The following is a 15268-nucleotide window of genomic DNA, read 5'->3' as shown; positions in this document are numbered from 1 at the left end:
CACTTATGTCAAAAGTTTTATATCTTAACTATACAAATGTTTTCAAAGAGGACATAGAAAAATATATTGAGGGTATAGAGTTTGTGAGATGTTATTGGACAGAGTTGTATGAAAAATATAAAGACAAGGAAAATGTTTTCTTTATAGTGGACCCGCCGTTCTATAACACATGGGATTTTCAATACCAAGTAGACTGGACTTTGAGAGACTCTTTAGAAACTTTAGACGTTTTACATAACCATCCATGCTTTTACTTTACATCCGATAAAAGTGGTTTGGAAAGTGTCATGAAATGGTTAGAGGACATACATGACTATGAGTTTAGATATGACAAGATAGAATATGAGAGAGGTCCTATAAACCGGAGAAAGTGTCATAACAAAGAAATTTTATTAGTAAGTAAATGTGGTTTGAAATAGGACTACTTGTTTTTAGGTTTTTTCCATTGTGTCATTTATTTATTTGACGTGGCAGAAAGATATAGAGAATATGAAGATGAACCAATGCCTGCAAATGTTCAGTATATGTACTCGTAAGAGATATTTTTATCTAATATTAAATGGACGCACAGAACTTAGCGAATGCACAGCAACCTGGACAACCAAACCCAGAGAATATTCCAAATGAAGTTAGAATACAAACTGCAATGGCAAACTATGGTCAAGTGCCAACAGATGTACAAATGCAAACTGCCATGTCAAATGACGCTGCGTTAGGTTTGCCACCATGGTATGCAAATATGAGATGGAAAGAGTTTTATACAAACCCTGAAGTGGGATATAAACAACTTTATGCAGATGACGCGAACACAGGAGTTGACCCAGAATATGTTTTCTACCAGAGGAGAAACAGAATGTATGAGCTCCAGTTAAAGAATGCTATGGAACTCAACAGGAAACGTAAGAGACTAGGCGACATTAGATTTTTACATATAGTAAAATGGGTTTCTTCAGTAAGATAGGAAACTTCTTTCGAAATGTTGGAAGAGGTATATGGAATGGAATAAAAACCGTAGGAAGAGGAATTTGGAACGGAGTCAAAAATATTGGTAAAAGAGTAGGTCAGTTTGTTGGTATTATACCTAAAGACCCTGAACCAGAAGAGCAAGCTCCTGTTATACAACAGCCTGAACCTGCACCACAGTCTAGTTGGCAACCAAATCCAACACCTCAACCGTATTAAAAAGTTATATTTTTACCGTTCGATAGTAGTTGTATATGAAACTAAGTTCTAAGTAAAACGCATGGTATAATGGAATTATTCTTTTTCTTCCATCTGTAGTAAACCATACTTGAAAGTCTGAAATACTTCCACTTGGTGGTTCGTATAACTTTGTAGGTTTTTCGTAAAAATCATTCATCAGACATAAGAAAGAGTTTTGCGCACCAGAAAATGAAGCATGAACAATAATAGCATCTGGGTCGAAAATATTTTCATATGTTCCATTAGGGTTTTCGACTTCATAAAAGTCTGGGTGTACTGGATATGCTGCAGGCTGATTTAACATCCTCATAAATCTATACCATGCCAAGTTGTTATATTTTGTAGAAATAAACGTTTTCTCCAAGGTCTTCTATTCTATTGATTTTAACAGTTGCATTTTTCCTGTCATAAATAATATCGAGATGGTATTCTCCTTCGTCAATGTTATACTGTTTTGCATATTCGATATAGATATTGTTTATTTTTTCTTGAAAAGCTTGAAGAGTTGTTTCTAAGTTTACAAGCAAACTAACTTGTAAAAGTTTTCCCTGTTCAAATTTCTCATACATACGTTTTTCTTTGTTATAGTATCGAACTTCAAAACCGACCGTAAATGGGAAACCATGTATGGCTTCTGAAATGAACTTCATTCTACGAAAGCCAATAGCTTTTGTGACAGATGGGTCTCTTAGCCATCTTAATGGGTAGTCAAAACGATAGCCTTCATGCTTTACGGTCTCTGTCTCAAACTTTTGACCGACATTAGTAAAAAGTTCATCTAATGGTTTAGTTGTAGCAACTCTTGAATTTTCTTTTTCTATTGAAAGCATATTTTATCTAGAATAAAAATGTCGAAAGATATTGCTTCCATGAGAGAAATACAACACAACCGACAACTCATTATGCAAGCTCTAAATAAGAACACAACAAACTTTTCAAACTATTCTAAGATATCTGAGTCATTGAAAGAAGGAAACTTAAAACTGACAATAAACCCAATGACAGATGAGTTTCTATTTCAAGACAAGAAGAACAATACTGTCTGTATAAATCCAACAAAAGGAACTTTAAACGAGAAACTATAAATGAACTTCTTTTGAAAGCAGATGTTGACAACAAAGCTGACAAAGAATATGTAGACGATGCAATAGCAAAAGAAGAAGAAAGAGCTAACAATGCTTATGCAACAAAAGAACATACTCATCCTGAACTAGCAGACAAAACATATGTTGACAATAAAATGTCAAGTGAAGTGACAAGAGCTGAAAACGAATATTCTAAAAAGACTCATACACATTCTATATCTGAAATAACAGACTTACAAGAAACCTTAAACAGTAAAAGTGCCGTTGGACATACACATACATCTTCTGAAATAACAGACTTAAGCGTTAGCCTTGAGAAGAAAGCAGATAAGAACCATACACATACAAGTTTTACAACTGTTGCTATAGAAAGTATTGAAGGAACGGTTGACGTAACTGGTGGGGATGTATTATATTGTAAACCTCCTAACTTTCCACAAGGTTTAACATCGGATGACGACATAACGACGATGAGAAACATTAGATGTAAAGATGTTTATGTCATGAAGGATGAATATAATACTAAATTCACTGCTCAAGATTTATATGACAAGAAAGCAGACAAAACAGAGCTTCAAACATTAAAGACAGAAATACTTCAAACAGTATATCCTATAGGCTCTATTTATACGTCAATGAACTCAACAAATCCAGAAACAGTTCTGGGTTTTGGAACTTGGACTCAAATAGTCGACAGGTTTTTGTATTGGCAAACTCTTCAAAGGAAACAGGTGGAAGTAAAACGATTTCAGGTGAAAATTTACCTGCACATAGTCACTACATAGATTTAAGTACATCTCAAGCAGGTTGGCATAAGCATAGATATTGGGATTGGTCAGCAATGATAAAAGGTAAAGGATATGATGTTAAAGACAACGTTAAGTTTGCTATAAATTGTTACTGGAGTAACACTGAGGGAGGAGGAAACCATACACATCGCGTTTCAGGATATACGCAAACAACGGGACAAAGTAAAGACTACATGCCACCTTACATGACAGTTTACGCATGGTATAGAAATGCTTAGTCGTCATTTTCAACTTCTTTAGCATATTCGTCAGGAGTTGTCTTATATTTGTTAGGAACTGTCTTTGAAAGTATACCACCTTGAACTTTGACAAGTTTGAAACGAGGTCTGACAATAGTAGTTTTATCTTCTGCTTGCAGTCTGTACATTTTGCCATGTTTGCCTAAAACTTCATAATATTCTCTTGTATACTTTCTTCTATTTTTACGAACACGAATGTGAGTACCTGTCGGGTTCCCATTGTTGTCATAGTCAATAGTATTTTCATATGGGTCGCGTTTAGGTATTTCTATTTTTACTTTGTCACCTTTCTGAAGTTTGAAGCCCGGCATTCTTTCTTGTTTGTCTCTTTTGACTAAATTATTAAATATATAGTCTTTCTCTAAGTCAGGGTTGTTTTTCATTTCTTCGGGGGAGTGGTTTCCCAAACCTTTTTGTTTACGGCTATTGTAAATATTTTAAAACTTGTCTCATCTTTGCCCATGGAGAAGTGTCTATATTTGTCGTCATATGACATTTCATTTGCTTCACCACCTTGTGGTTGGTTTAAGTCTCTTAAACATTTTTATACAACCGTCAATGACACCAAGAGCAGAATGGTTTTTGGTCGACAATGAAATATTGGTTTACATTTTTTTGAACGCAGATAGTTTTTTACATCATCTGATTTGAAAGAACTTTCACAGTTCAGATGTCAGTTTTGTTGGATGTATTTGTCAACGAATATTGTCAAAGCAGTTTTCACATCTAAAATATTTTTGGACCATAATGGTATGGCTTCACAGTATCTTGTGTTTTGACCGACAAATATTAGCCAGTATGGTGGTCCATCTTCTCTATACCTCGGAATGTTTTCCAAGATATCCATAAACCAAGCATTTGGTGTTGAACTAAAGATTTTTACCATGAGTGCTTTCTTTGTCGCTTTAGAAACATAGGGGTCCTTGTTTGGATTCGTCATTTTTATCCTATAAGAAATGGTTATTTGGCGCATTAGCAGGAGTTGCATCTAGATTTTTACCCGCAGTGGAACAATAGCCAGAGGTGTATTTGGTTGGAAGGAAGATTTTGAGTACATTAGGTATACTTAAAGAGAAAGCACAACCTATTATACAAACTGTACAGAAGGTTGGGATGTAGCACGAGATGCAACAAATCTTATTCCAAATCCTGAAAACAAGAGGAAAAGTTCAAGGATGGATGGACAATGTAGGAAGACAAGCAGGAAACTATTATAACAAAGCAAATGACTACTATAACCAAGCAGACACTATATGACCAAGGTGAAAGATTCTTTAACAGAGGATATAACCATGCACAACAGTGGTAAACAATAACCAACCTCAACCGCCTCAAACGTGGGAATGTAAAGTTTTTTACTGAGATGAAATGAACAATACAGCATTGAGACAAATGGGTTCAAGATGGATTTGTCGGCTTCCAGCAGTTACACAACGTGTTTGTCAAGTTCTTCCTATACCTCAGGAAGTTTTAGACCGACTTAAAAAAAACAACAACAACCAGTTGAAAACAAACCAAACTAAATTTTTTACTGAGATGAAATGACCGAAGAAGTGAAACGGTAGATTTGACACCACAAACAAAAAGTTCAGAACCATTGTCAAAACCTGTCAAAGAACTTACAGATGAAGAGAAAAATTCAATAATAGAAAGTGCCAGGTCTGGAAATACAAACCCTAACTACAAAGTCACTTCATAAAAATGGAACGGCAAGTATCTCAAAAAAGAAACAGACTCTCACAAATAAAATATTGAAGTCTGAAGAGCTTTCGAGACAACAGATGGAAAAGTTTACTTCACTGACCAACAGTTCATTATAGAACATCTCATTGACTTAGAGTCGAAATATTCTAAACTTTACAACAAACACAAAAAGTTGAAAGGAAAACAAAAACAAATGGCATATGATATTTATGAAGATGTTGACGACACAACTGTTCCTGCAAGTGAAGTAAAGTCAGAGAAACCGAAAAGTGACGAAAAACCGATAGAAGAAGAAAAACCAAAAACTGAAGATAAACCAAAACCAAAGTTTAGTTTGGAAACTAAACCAAGTCAACCTTCATTAGCTGGTATGGTTGGCGTCAAAGACTTATGGCAGCAGGCGGTTATGTAAAGTAAAGAAAAAAAATATTTTTTATTTTTATAAAAATGCCCCCATATAGAATGGATAGAAAATCTGCTAGAATAAAAGCAGAGTTACAAGATATGGTTGAGAGTTTCGAAGAATTTTAAATATAGGAAGGAAGACCCATAAAAGTCTATGACAAATTGTCTGGTCTTCGCTACGAAATGGATTTGAAACAGCACGTGCCAATTATCCAAACAGACTAGAGAGGTTAGAAGAAGAACGTCTTATGGACATGCCTTTCGATGTTAGTGAACCTCAAGTTGAAGGACACGACGGCTTTGCCAGATTCTACTGGAAACATGACGAACAATTGCATCCTTTGAGAAGGAAAAAAAGGTAGTGCAGAGGATGGTCATGCTCCCATGGAAAGAACAAGATTGCATATGAGAAGTATCGTGAAGTTAGAAGTCAAATTACATCTGGTCGAACCTTTACAGTAAACTTTGACGAAGGAAAGAACAAAGAAGGCTTCATGGGAGTACTTGCTCCATAACAAGATGGAAATAAGAAAGGATACAATCTCAGATTGACCATAACAGATTTGGATGGTCACATTTACTATGCACATGGCAATGTCAAACACAGCTGCAATGCTTCTTGACGCTTTCAAGACTACAAAGAGAGAACAAATGGTTGACTCCGACTCAGACATTTTTGAATGCAATTGAAGGAATTGCAAGTGTCAAGTTCGAATGGTACCAACCTAACCCTCAAGCAGTCAGACAACATGCTGGATACTTCCCCTTCATAAATAAGTCTGACATTGACTTGACAAGGTATGGAATTTACAATTCAATTGAAACAATTGTCAATAACCTTGCATTCTTACATGTCTCAGGAACTCTGGTCTTGTTACAGAAGAGAAGATGAAGTATCTTGAGTCATGTGTGAAGACAAGGACATTCTCAGAGGTCAATTGGCAAAAATTGCACCGTTGGCAAATGTCAATATCCGAGTCAGCATACCTACAGCTAAAGGTTCTTCACATGACGACTATGTTGTTGACAAAGACTTACCATTTGAAATTGCAATTGTCCACAACCACTTCATGTTGAACGAAAGTCTTACAAACCCATTGTTCGGAAAAGGCAAGTGCAACATTGTCAGAGCTGTAAACATTCTTTTCGAGAAAGGTTTGTTGGAACCAATTCCAGATGACAAGCTGACAGAAACTTTTGTACCAAAAGACGAAACAAACTTTTCATTGTTAGCAAGACCAAAAGTTGTTCCAGACAAAAGTTCTAGTACAAAAGAAGTACACAATTCCACAAGGAGTTGGATTGTCGGATACCAACCTGAACCAGAAGAACTTCCAATGAGGTTGCAAGAACTTCAAGATGCTATAAACAAACTTCCATTGAGACATCCAATTGACGTCAAATTGTATTGGAGAGCATCTGAGTTAGGTCAGAAGGTTTTATATGAAAACAGGTTGCTTCGACGATGTTTATGAGATAACAGGAGAAGTTTCTCAGAAGATAAGAGACTCACTTGAATTTCCACAAACTGGACCAATTGGTTGCGACAAGTTCGACTCAGATGAAAAGATATACTATGTCGACCTTAACGCTGCATACATGAGGTTTGTCCAATATATTCCGACTGGAATTCCAAACGAAGATGGTGAGTTCCCGGGAAGAACTATACAGTTGGAAAAGTCATACAACAACTGATGATATATTAGAAAGCTTCAAACCCCAAACTTGCAATGACACTCAAATTGCTTATGAATTCGACATGGGGATATTCCATTAAGAAACCTCAAGAGATGAAGAGTAAACATTATGAGAAGGTCGACAACTTTGTGAAAGTTTTCTCCTTTTGTTTTGAAGTACGAATTCACTCAAGGTCAAAGTGGCTTAGTAACCACATTAAAACCTATTGTCGAACATGGTCTTACCCTCAGTTCGCAAAAGCAGTCCTTGACAACTACAACAAATTCTTCTCCGAAGTCAAATCGAAAGTTGTGGTTACTATGAGAACATTGACGCACTCATGACGAACGAAGGGTACAACAAACTCATTGAAATGGGTTTAGTCGGTGAGAAGATGGTCAATTCAAAATTGGACAAAATTTTCACCGAAGTTCATGTCCTCTCCAAGCGTAAGTACTGGGCATACTTGAAGACGGCACAGAAATAAAACATTGCATGAAATAAAAAATTTTTATATTCCTTCCTAGCTAATTTCCGTTTAATTTCATGTCGCCCTCGGAGTCTTTGAATCGGACAGGTCGAGTTACACCATTCTTGGTCTCAAACTCATATATAACCTTTTGTCTGTATTTTCGTCGACTATGGCACGAGACACGAACATTGACCAAACGGACAAAAAGTGTCATTTCGGATGGTCAAGCAGCCAATCGCATTCGAGCACTTCGAAGAAGCCTTACGTTCCAAGGGAGAGGGTGTCTGGTGCAAGGCAGAGGTCATGAAAACTCTACGAGCAGTACATCCTCAATGCCTGGGAGGACAAATCGTCCTTGGATTGGCAATTCTACCAACTCCTCTGGGACGACCTCCTACGCAACTGGATAACGAAAGAGTCCAATTCAAAGGTCGGGAACTAATTTTGCAAATTACCCTTAATTTAACATACTTATCCAAATAAACACCTAAATTTACTTGGGGTTTCCCCCTAAAATAAAATTTTTTTACTCTTAGAACCACTCGAGGTTCTCCTTACGGTTGTTGAGCTTGTCACCGTCAATGTGTCTGACCCTCGACTTCTTGTCTGGATTTGGAACCCATTGCATACCGACAAGCCTTCCCATGGAAACTGAACCGTAATTCCGAAGGTTAAGGTTCAAGTGTCCCAAGTTGTTGAGGACTGGGGTAAGAACCTTGCCTGTCGCCTTGTTGCGGATTTTGTATGGGTAGGGTTGGGAAATTTCGTAAGCGTCATCGACAACAAGGGTTGCCCAAACTTCCTTTTCTTCGTGTTTCTCTTCTTCTTCTTCCTCTTCTTCCTCTTCTTTGATAATACCTTCGGCAATTCTGTGTTCACGAAGTACGGTGTTGCATGTTCTGTCCTTTCCGAGTACCTTCCAGATGGCGTCTATCTCTTCGAAGAAACGGTAGATGAGTCGGGCAAGGTTTTGGTTCTCTATGTTGTATTGGCGCAAGGTTTCCGCGAAATCGTTCAGGACTTTCTTATTGGAAGCTTGGTTCGTGAGGACTTCGACTTTGAGATTGGTTATCTCTTCCATAAGACTACTTTGGAGAGTCTTAATGGTGTTTGACAGATGAGCGTTCAATTGGGCAATTTGAATTTGAACTGGGCGCTTTCTGGCAACCTTGAAAGGACATCTGCCATTGAGTTTGGCTTCGGTGCTTGTTCGGACATCGAAAAAATGAAGTGGTTTGAGAATGGCGGTTTTACTTCAAAAAGCTTGTTATGACAGTTATGTCATACAACAAGTTTAAAATAATATCTTGTTCTTCTTCTGAACGTTTGTTGTCTCTTCCGATAAAAGTTTGGAACATGAGAACCAAAAAACGTTTTTTGAGAACCGAAAGAGTTCAGGCAAACGTTCATATTCCGGATATGTTGGGAGCAGTTCGAAACATCTGAGCTGACTTTCGGACAAAATTGGGACAATGTCAACAAATTCATCTTTGGTCGGACTGCTTGAAGGTAAGTCCCTTACATGTAAGTAGCTCTGGTAAAGTCTTCTCATTTCTGCTAACTTTTGGAGTATAGCTTCGTAGTTTAGAAGTTTTAATTTTAATTGTCTTATTCCACTCTTGACATCTAAACGGTAACTATCCATGAGGTCAAGAGTAGCTTTGGTAGCTTTAAGTGGAGCTATCTGTTCCTTGACCTCTGCAATTTTGGTTGCAATTGTGATTTGAGCTCCTTTAAGTTCGCCGTCTATGTCGTTCTCAACGTCTTCAACGATGGCTTGAAACTCTTCATCGGTCCATTCAGATTGGTGTGGGACGAATTTAACTTGCTTCATTCAAAAAATGAAAAAAAAATGTTTTTACTCTAAACGTTAAGGTTTACAGTACTGGTTGGATGTCGCCTTCACAGGTTATGTAGAACGGCTGACCCGAGAAGTGAAGGGGAGACTGAATTGCCAATTTCATATGGGGTAGGGGGTTCTCCTTGTTTGGTATTTTTATCCAAGGACGTTTGTTTAGGAACTTAACAAGAGCTTCTCTTTTGGCGTCCTTTATGCCATCGTAGGCTGTCCCGTCTGGTATTTGAATTGGAATTCCAGTCGAAGTCTCGAGCTGAAGTGTAGACCTTCCAGAAATAGTGGTGAACTTGACCTTGGGCTTCATGACCCTGCGCAAGTAGTCTTTTACGCAGTCGTTAATTTCAATTAGGTAAATTGCCTCGTCAAATCCTTCTGGCATTCCGAGTCCTTCCATCCGACAGGAAAATATTTTCCCGACAACTGGAAAAAATTTTCCGGACAAAGGGAAAAATTTTTCCTTCCGACAGGAAGAACTCTTCCAGTTGTCCGTCCGTAAACCATTCAAATTTTCGAAAATTGAGAACTTTTTGGTCGAACTTCAGAAAAAGTTTTTCCTTCCAACAGAAAAAGTTCTTCCTTCCGACAGAAAAAGTTCTTCCTTCCGACAGAAAAAGTTCTTCCTTCCGACAGGAAAAGTTCTTCCTTCCGACAGGAAAAATTTTTCCTTCCGACAGGACACAAACAGATGACTGACGTTCCTCTTCCTGAACGCCTTCCAAAGCCAGAAGAACCGAAAGCTGCAGAACCACAACAGTCTCCTCAGCAACCTCAGTTCCAGCAAGTCCCTCCACCAAATTACTACCAATTTCCATCTCAAGGTTACTACCAATTTCCACCTCAAGGTTACTACCCACCACAAGGCTTCCCGAACTACCCTCCTCCTCAGCCTATGCCTTACTTCCCCAACCCTTGGATGTTCCAGCAAGCTCCACCCCAGCAATTCCAATCTCAATCCAAATCGAAGAGAGACCAAGAGTTCGAAGAAGGTCTGAACCGTTTACGCAAAGATTATGCCACAGCCCCGATGGAAGACGACAGGCTTTCAGTCTCTTCCCTCAAATCGACCGATTCGACTCGTACCACAGATTCAGTTCGTGACCGTGACGACTACCTCAAGCAGTCTGAGAGACTCTTCATCCTACAATCATTTACAGTTGGAGCTCTCAAGAACATGCGCAATTACGAAGGTCAGACACCAGCTGGAGACCGCAAAACAGACGTACTCGCAAGAGCCGTCCAGCTCGTCAAAACAAAGACTGAGATAGTCGACTTCATTCTTGCAGCTTGCCCATACAAGTAAAAAAAATAAACAATTACGAGTTAAACTTTTTATTCTTTCTTTTCTGAGTTGTTTAGAGCTGGTTTCTCTTGTAGGAACCTTTCGTACTCTTCCATGGTCATGTAATTGCGAATTTTGTACGCAATTCCAGGTTCGTTGTTTTTGAACCTTACGTATGTAACGCTTCCATCCTCCTCAGGGAAGTAAGCTGCTAACATCTGACCAAGTTTTCTCGGTGACTCGGAGCTCATAAAAATGTCACTTTTTAAACGTTAAGTTTTTAGTCTTATTTTACCCTTTGTTTGTCAAGACTTCTTCGTAATGAGTGTAAAGGACCCAAAAATATATTTTAGGGTAGATGGTTAGATCTAACCTGTTTTTTCACCTCTTTTTTCACATCTTGAATTTTCATGAATTTTCCCGAAATAAAAAATAAAGTTAGTTTTATTTTTTTATTTTTTTTATTTTGTATAAAAAAATAAAAATGTCAACAGCAATACAAACAACTACAGCACCAAACTCTTTAGTCATGAATCCTACGTCAATGTTGGTAGAGATGAAAAGCTTCATTCCTTCTTCATATACTTTTGAAACAGAAATCCAGAAGATAAAGCAAGAACTTTTAACAAGTAATTTAGACTGTAGTGCGAAAGATGAAACAAATGAACAGTATCTTTATGAAATGCAGGACCTCATCGACCATTTACCCAAATTGCCTGAAATTCAGCAACAAAAACTAACTATTCCTGAATTCGATGAAATAGAAGTCAAAGCAACTGACTCAGTAGAAATAAAGAAGTTCATACGAAAGGTAAACTATGAGTTTCTAGGATTTCATTGCAACCATAAGGTTATGGACAAAGATTGCGACATGGTATATAAGAATGTTTCTGACATATATAAATCTGAAGAATTTAAGACCTACGACAACTTTGTTTCGTTAGTTGCTGAATGTGTATGGCAGATAAGAGATGAAGATAGAAGAGGTAAAGTATGGAACAAACAAATAAGACCCGCAACTTTTGAGTTAAAGAAAACCATTGACGCCTTAGTTGTTCTAGCAGGTAAGGTTTCAGAATATAACGCAAAAATGAACCCGCAATGTTCTAAATGTAAAGCAGCAATGAGGAGATATAACTACTCCGTCAAAGAGATAGAAAGAATGAGAAACGACTATGCAGATTTAAAGACAGAAATGACAAACATTGAGTTTGAAACAGTTGGAAAGATAGACAATGACACCAAAGTGGTTAGAATTGGTGATTTAAACGTAAGATACTCAAAGAAATACAACAAATATTCTTTGTCAGACATTATATCTCCATCTGGAAAGAGACCGCAGGACTGGGTTAGAATTGCTTCAACTCAGAAATTTTTGACAAGAAATCCTGAGCTTATGATATCAGTAGCATTTCATGGAACAAGAGCATATCTTATAGACAAAAGTCTTATACCAATAGTTTTGTTATGGTTAGACCCAGTTGTTGGATATAACTTCATAACATATGGTTCATTCGATACGGAACGTTGCAGTGAAGGCTTACTTTACATCGTTCAGAAACCGAAGGACTTCAATACAAAGAGATATAAGATAGGAAGGACATATAATATAACTCTAAGATATGACAGTACAGTCAATAGAGTCAAGGTTGTGTTAGTTAATGATATGAGAGCTGCAGAAACAGAACTACTTGAAAAGTTTGAGAAAATATATGGTGCTCCCATAAAAGGTAAAGAAACGTTTGAAGTAGATGAGATAGATAAAGCTATAAAATTATTTGACGAAGTTGCTGAAAAATACATGTAAAGCGTTTATTTTTGGTCTTTTGTGAAAGTCAGAAAATAAAGTTAGTGTCATTTTTTGTATTTTTTTGTATGTTAGATATGATTTCAGGGATTTTTTTGACGAAGTGTTACTCTTCACTTCGTCAAAAAATAACAGTTATCTAATGAAAAAGTGTCATTTTTTGTATTTTTTTGTATGTTAGATATGATTTCAGGGATTTTTTTGACGAAGTGTTACTCTTCACTTCGTCAAAAAATGGCATATGCTTGCTTCCCTCGGAAAACCGAGAGAAGAGATTCCGTACGAAAACAGTGAAGAACAGCGAGTAGGTAAGAAACCCCAGTCGCCAAAACTCTATGAAAATCATGAAGAACAGCGAGACCGTTTTTTTTCTGGGTCGCCAAAACTCTATGAAAACAGTGAAAAATAACAGAGTATTTTGACAACTTCAAACAAGCAGAGTAAATGAACCATTTATTTTTCAAGCTTGACTTTTTACAATTTGAACTTTGTTTGCGTAGATATGAATTCTGAAAGAAGTATGAGGGTCTTGTATGACTTTGTACTTCTCCCATAGTTCATGTCTGTCAAACTTACCTGCCATGGACTCTTTCATAAGTTCCATGAAATCGTCTTCGGACAATCCGGGGAAAAGTACAATGTCAGTAAGTATTCTCTTTACATCCTTACTTAAACTCTTTGCTGTCTGTACACAAATGACAACTGAGATGTTAAAGTGTCTGAGCTTCTTAAGAATTCGACACATATCTTGTTCTCTATTCTTAAGCAAAGGATGAGAAGCAAAGTCATCTAAGATAAGAAGACATCTATGAGGGTATGTCTTCCAATCGTAAGATTGCAATTTCTTCGAAATGTATTCTATCTCTTTCTGTTTGTTTCTGAAGTGTTTCTTCTCTAATATTCTCTGCATTTCCTCATTTGGGTCTTTAAACTTAGAATTTATATACTCATTTATAGCATTATACTTCAAAACTCTTCTTTGGTACTTCTTTATCCAATCTAACAACTCAGTATCCTTTATACATACTAACTTAGACTTCTTTATAATATCTTTGAACGAATTGACGGTTTGGTCAAATTGACCAGAAGTACTACAAATGACAACTAACTCATAGAATGGGTTCTTCTCATCTAGTTCTTGTTGTTGTGCAGCCATTTTAAGATAAGTGAAAGTCTTACCCGACCCAGGTGGTGCAATTAGACCTGTTATACCATTCTGAGCAAATAAGAACTTGTCATGTATGGGTTTTATCTGAGCATTTTCTAACTTCCTCTTGTTCTTGTTTAAAACATTCTCAAATTTCTTGTCAATGTCAGCAAACTTTTTTTCTAACATATTTTTAGAAAAATTAAAATTTTTATCTTTTAGAAAATGTCTAGCGATTTCGCTATCTATATTCGAGACAAGCTTTTCGACAGCAAAACATCTGTCGACCATAAAATCTTACATAGTGTAAACAAGAAAGGGAATTTGTTCTAAAGTTCTGTTTCTGGGAATATGACAAGAACCATAAAACATTAAGCAGAGCAGTCTTAAAATTTGTCAATGACAGACTTGTTGACAGAGATGACGCCGATTGGAAAGATGAAGTCCAACAAAAGTTCTTAGAATGCAAAGAAGACACATGCGCTGTTCTTGAAGATGAAATAGAAAACAGAATAGATGAGCTATTAAAGGACAAAGAACTTTTACATAAATATAGTTGCGCCAAATTTGACATAACTCCACCAGAAAAGAAGAAGAAAGAAAAGAAAGAAAAGAAAGTAGAAGAAGAGAAGAAAGAACCTGAACCAGTTCCAGAGAAAAAGAAATTTGACATGTAAAAATAAAATTTTATTTTTAGAACATTTCTGGGTCAATGTCAATGTTCTCTTCCTCTTTAGGAGTAAACACTGGCTTAGACTCTAAAATCTTTTTACCCAATTTACCTTGAACTTCAACTATCTTAGACTCATAATATTCATAGTCGTCTGCTTTCTTTGGTTCATAAGGTATAACAAGTTTGTATGCTTTGCCTTCTTTAAGGTTTGAAACCTTCTGTCAAAACTTTCTTTGACTGCTAACAAACCTTCTATGTCTAAGTCTTCAAATTTCGCACCATTTTTAGTCACAATAGCAAACTTAACTGGTTCGATGTTCCAAACTTTGCTGAATGAAGACTTTTCAAAATGGTAGAAGTAAACATTCAAATATGTGAATGGGTCTAGTTCTTCTTTAAGTCCTGACATGTACTTGTTTACTGAGATGAATTTTGCCATCTTTTCTATCGGATAAAAAAATATTTTTTTTAAAATTTACTCATAAAAATTTTTCTTTGTATATACACCATTCTGAACGTCTAAAAGACTTTTGACATTTGCCAAGAATGTTCGTTTAGACGCTGTCATATAACCATATTCTTGACAATATTGTTTATACGAATCGTACAATGACCTTTCATCTAAACACTCAAAGTCAGTTTCATCTATGAACAGTTCATATACACTCTTGTTTGCTTCTAACAATGTTTGTCTCTCTTCGGTATGTGGAATTTGTCTTGGATTGAACTTAGAAATATCTAATGTCATAAAATATGAGAACAAGTGGTTGTAAAAGTCAGATGTCAAAGTTTCTGCTAAGTCGTCAAAATATTCTGTATCTTGCATATGAGAATCTGACGTTCTGACAACTACATATCTTCTGTCAGAACTTTCTAACTTCATCGGAACAGCATTGTTTGAAACCATAAT

At 36.6% G+C, this 15268-nt stretch overlaps 6 protein-coding genes and 6 pseudogenes across 12 annotated transcripts, besides 1 other annotated feature; 6 read left to right on the top strand and 6 right to left on the bottom strand.

Moving 5' to 3' along the window:
* Positions 1 to 939: 939 nt before the first annotated feature.
* On the top strand, positions 940 to 1182 carry TVAGG3_1060880 (serine threonine-protein phosphatase family; the record flags this gene model as incomplete). Its single annotated transcript, XM_051256007.1, has 1 exon — positions 940 to 1182. The coding sequence occupies one exon, from the start codon at positions 940 to 942 to the stop codon at positions 1180 to 1182; it is 243 nt and encodes an 80-aa protein (XP_051081581.1).
* A 4-nt stretch (positions 1183 to 1186) lies between these two features.
* TVAGG3_1060870 lies at positions 1187 to 2033 on the bottom strand (annotated as a pseudogene). Its single transcript has one exon. A coding segment is annotated over exon 1 (847 nt).
* A 210-nt stretch (positions 2034 to 2243) lies between these two features.
* Positions 2244 to 15268: part of a mobile genetic element that runs on past the window's edge.
* TVAGG3_1060860 lies at positions 2444 to 3299 on the top strand (annotated as a pseudogene). The gene has a single exon. A coding segment is annotated over exon 1 (856 nt).
* On the top strand, positions 7814 to 8077 carry TVAGG3_1060850 (uncharacterized protein; the record flags this gene model as incomplete). The annotated part of the gene is made up of 1 exon (XM_051256006.1): positions 7814 to 8077. The coding sequence occupies one exon, from the start codon at positions 7814 to 7816 to the stop codon at positions 8075 to 8077; it is 264 nt and encodes an 87-aa protein (XP_051081580.1).
* On the bottom strand, positions 8127 to 9428 carry TVAGG3_1060840 (annotated as a pseudogene). The gene has a single exon. A coding segment is annotated over exon 1 (1302 nt).
* Positions 9472 to 9846, bottom strand: TVAGG3_1060830 (uncharacterized protein; the record flags this gene model as incomplete). The annotated part of the gene is made up of 1 exon (XM_051256005.1): positions 9472 to 9846. The coding sequence occupies one exon, from the start codon at positions 9844 to 9846 to the stop codon at positions 9472 to 9474; it is 375 nt and encodes a 124-aa protein (XP_051081579.1).
* On the top strand, positions 10138 to 10752 carry TVAGG3_1060820 (uncharacterized protein; the record flags this gene model as incomplete). Its single annotated transcript, XM_051256004.1, has 1 exon — positions 10138 to 10752. The coding sequence occupies one exon, from the start codon at positions 10138 to 10140 to the stop codon at positions 10750 to 10752; it is 615 nt and encodes a 204-aa protein (XP_051081578.1).
* TVAGG3_1060810 (uncharacterized protein) lies at positions 10782 to 10982 on the bottom strand (the record flags this gene model as incomplete). The annotated part of the gene is made up of 1 exon (XM_051256003.1): positions 10782 to 10982. One exon carries the CDS (start codon positions 10980 to 10982, stop codon positions 10782 to 10784), a length of 201 nt encoding a protein of 66 aa, XP_051081577.1.
* Positions 11276 to 12429, top strand: TVAGG3_1060800 (annotated as a pseudogene). The gene has a single exon. A coding segment is annotated over exon 1 (1154 nt).
* On the bottom strand, positions 12999 to 13694 carry TVAGG3_1060790 (protein of unknown function, DUF4106 family; the record flags this gene model as incomplete). The annotated part of the gene is made up of 1 exon (XM_051256002.1): positions 12999 to 13694. The coding sequence occupies one exon, from the start codon at positions 13692 to 13694 to the stop codon at positions 12999 to 13001; it is 696 nt and encodes a 231-aa protein (XP_051081576.1).
* TVAGG3_1060780 lies at positions 13911 to 14362 on the top strand (annotated as a pseudogene). The gene has a single exon. A coding segment is annotated over exon 1 (452 nt).
* TVAGG3_1060770 lies at positions 14379 to 14797 on the bottom strand (annotated as a pseudogene). Its single transcript has one exon. A coding segment is annotated over exon 1 (419 nt).

This window comes from Trichomonas vaginalis, chromosome I, assembly GCF_026262505.1.
Source record: "Trichomonas vaginalis G3 chromosome I, whole genome shotgun sequence".
NCBI classification, from domain to species: domain Eukaryota; phylum Parabasalia; order Trichomonadida; family Trichomonadidae; genus Trichomonas; species Trichomonas vaginalis.
This window is presented reverse-complemented; position numbering and strand designations above follow the sequence as displayed.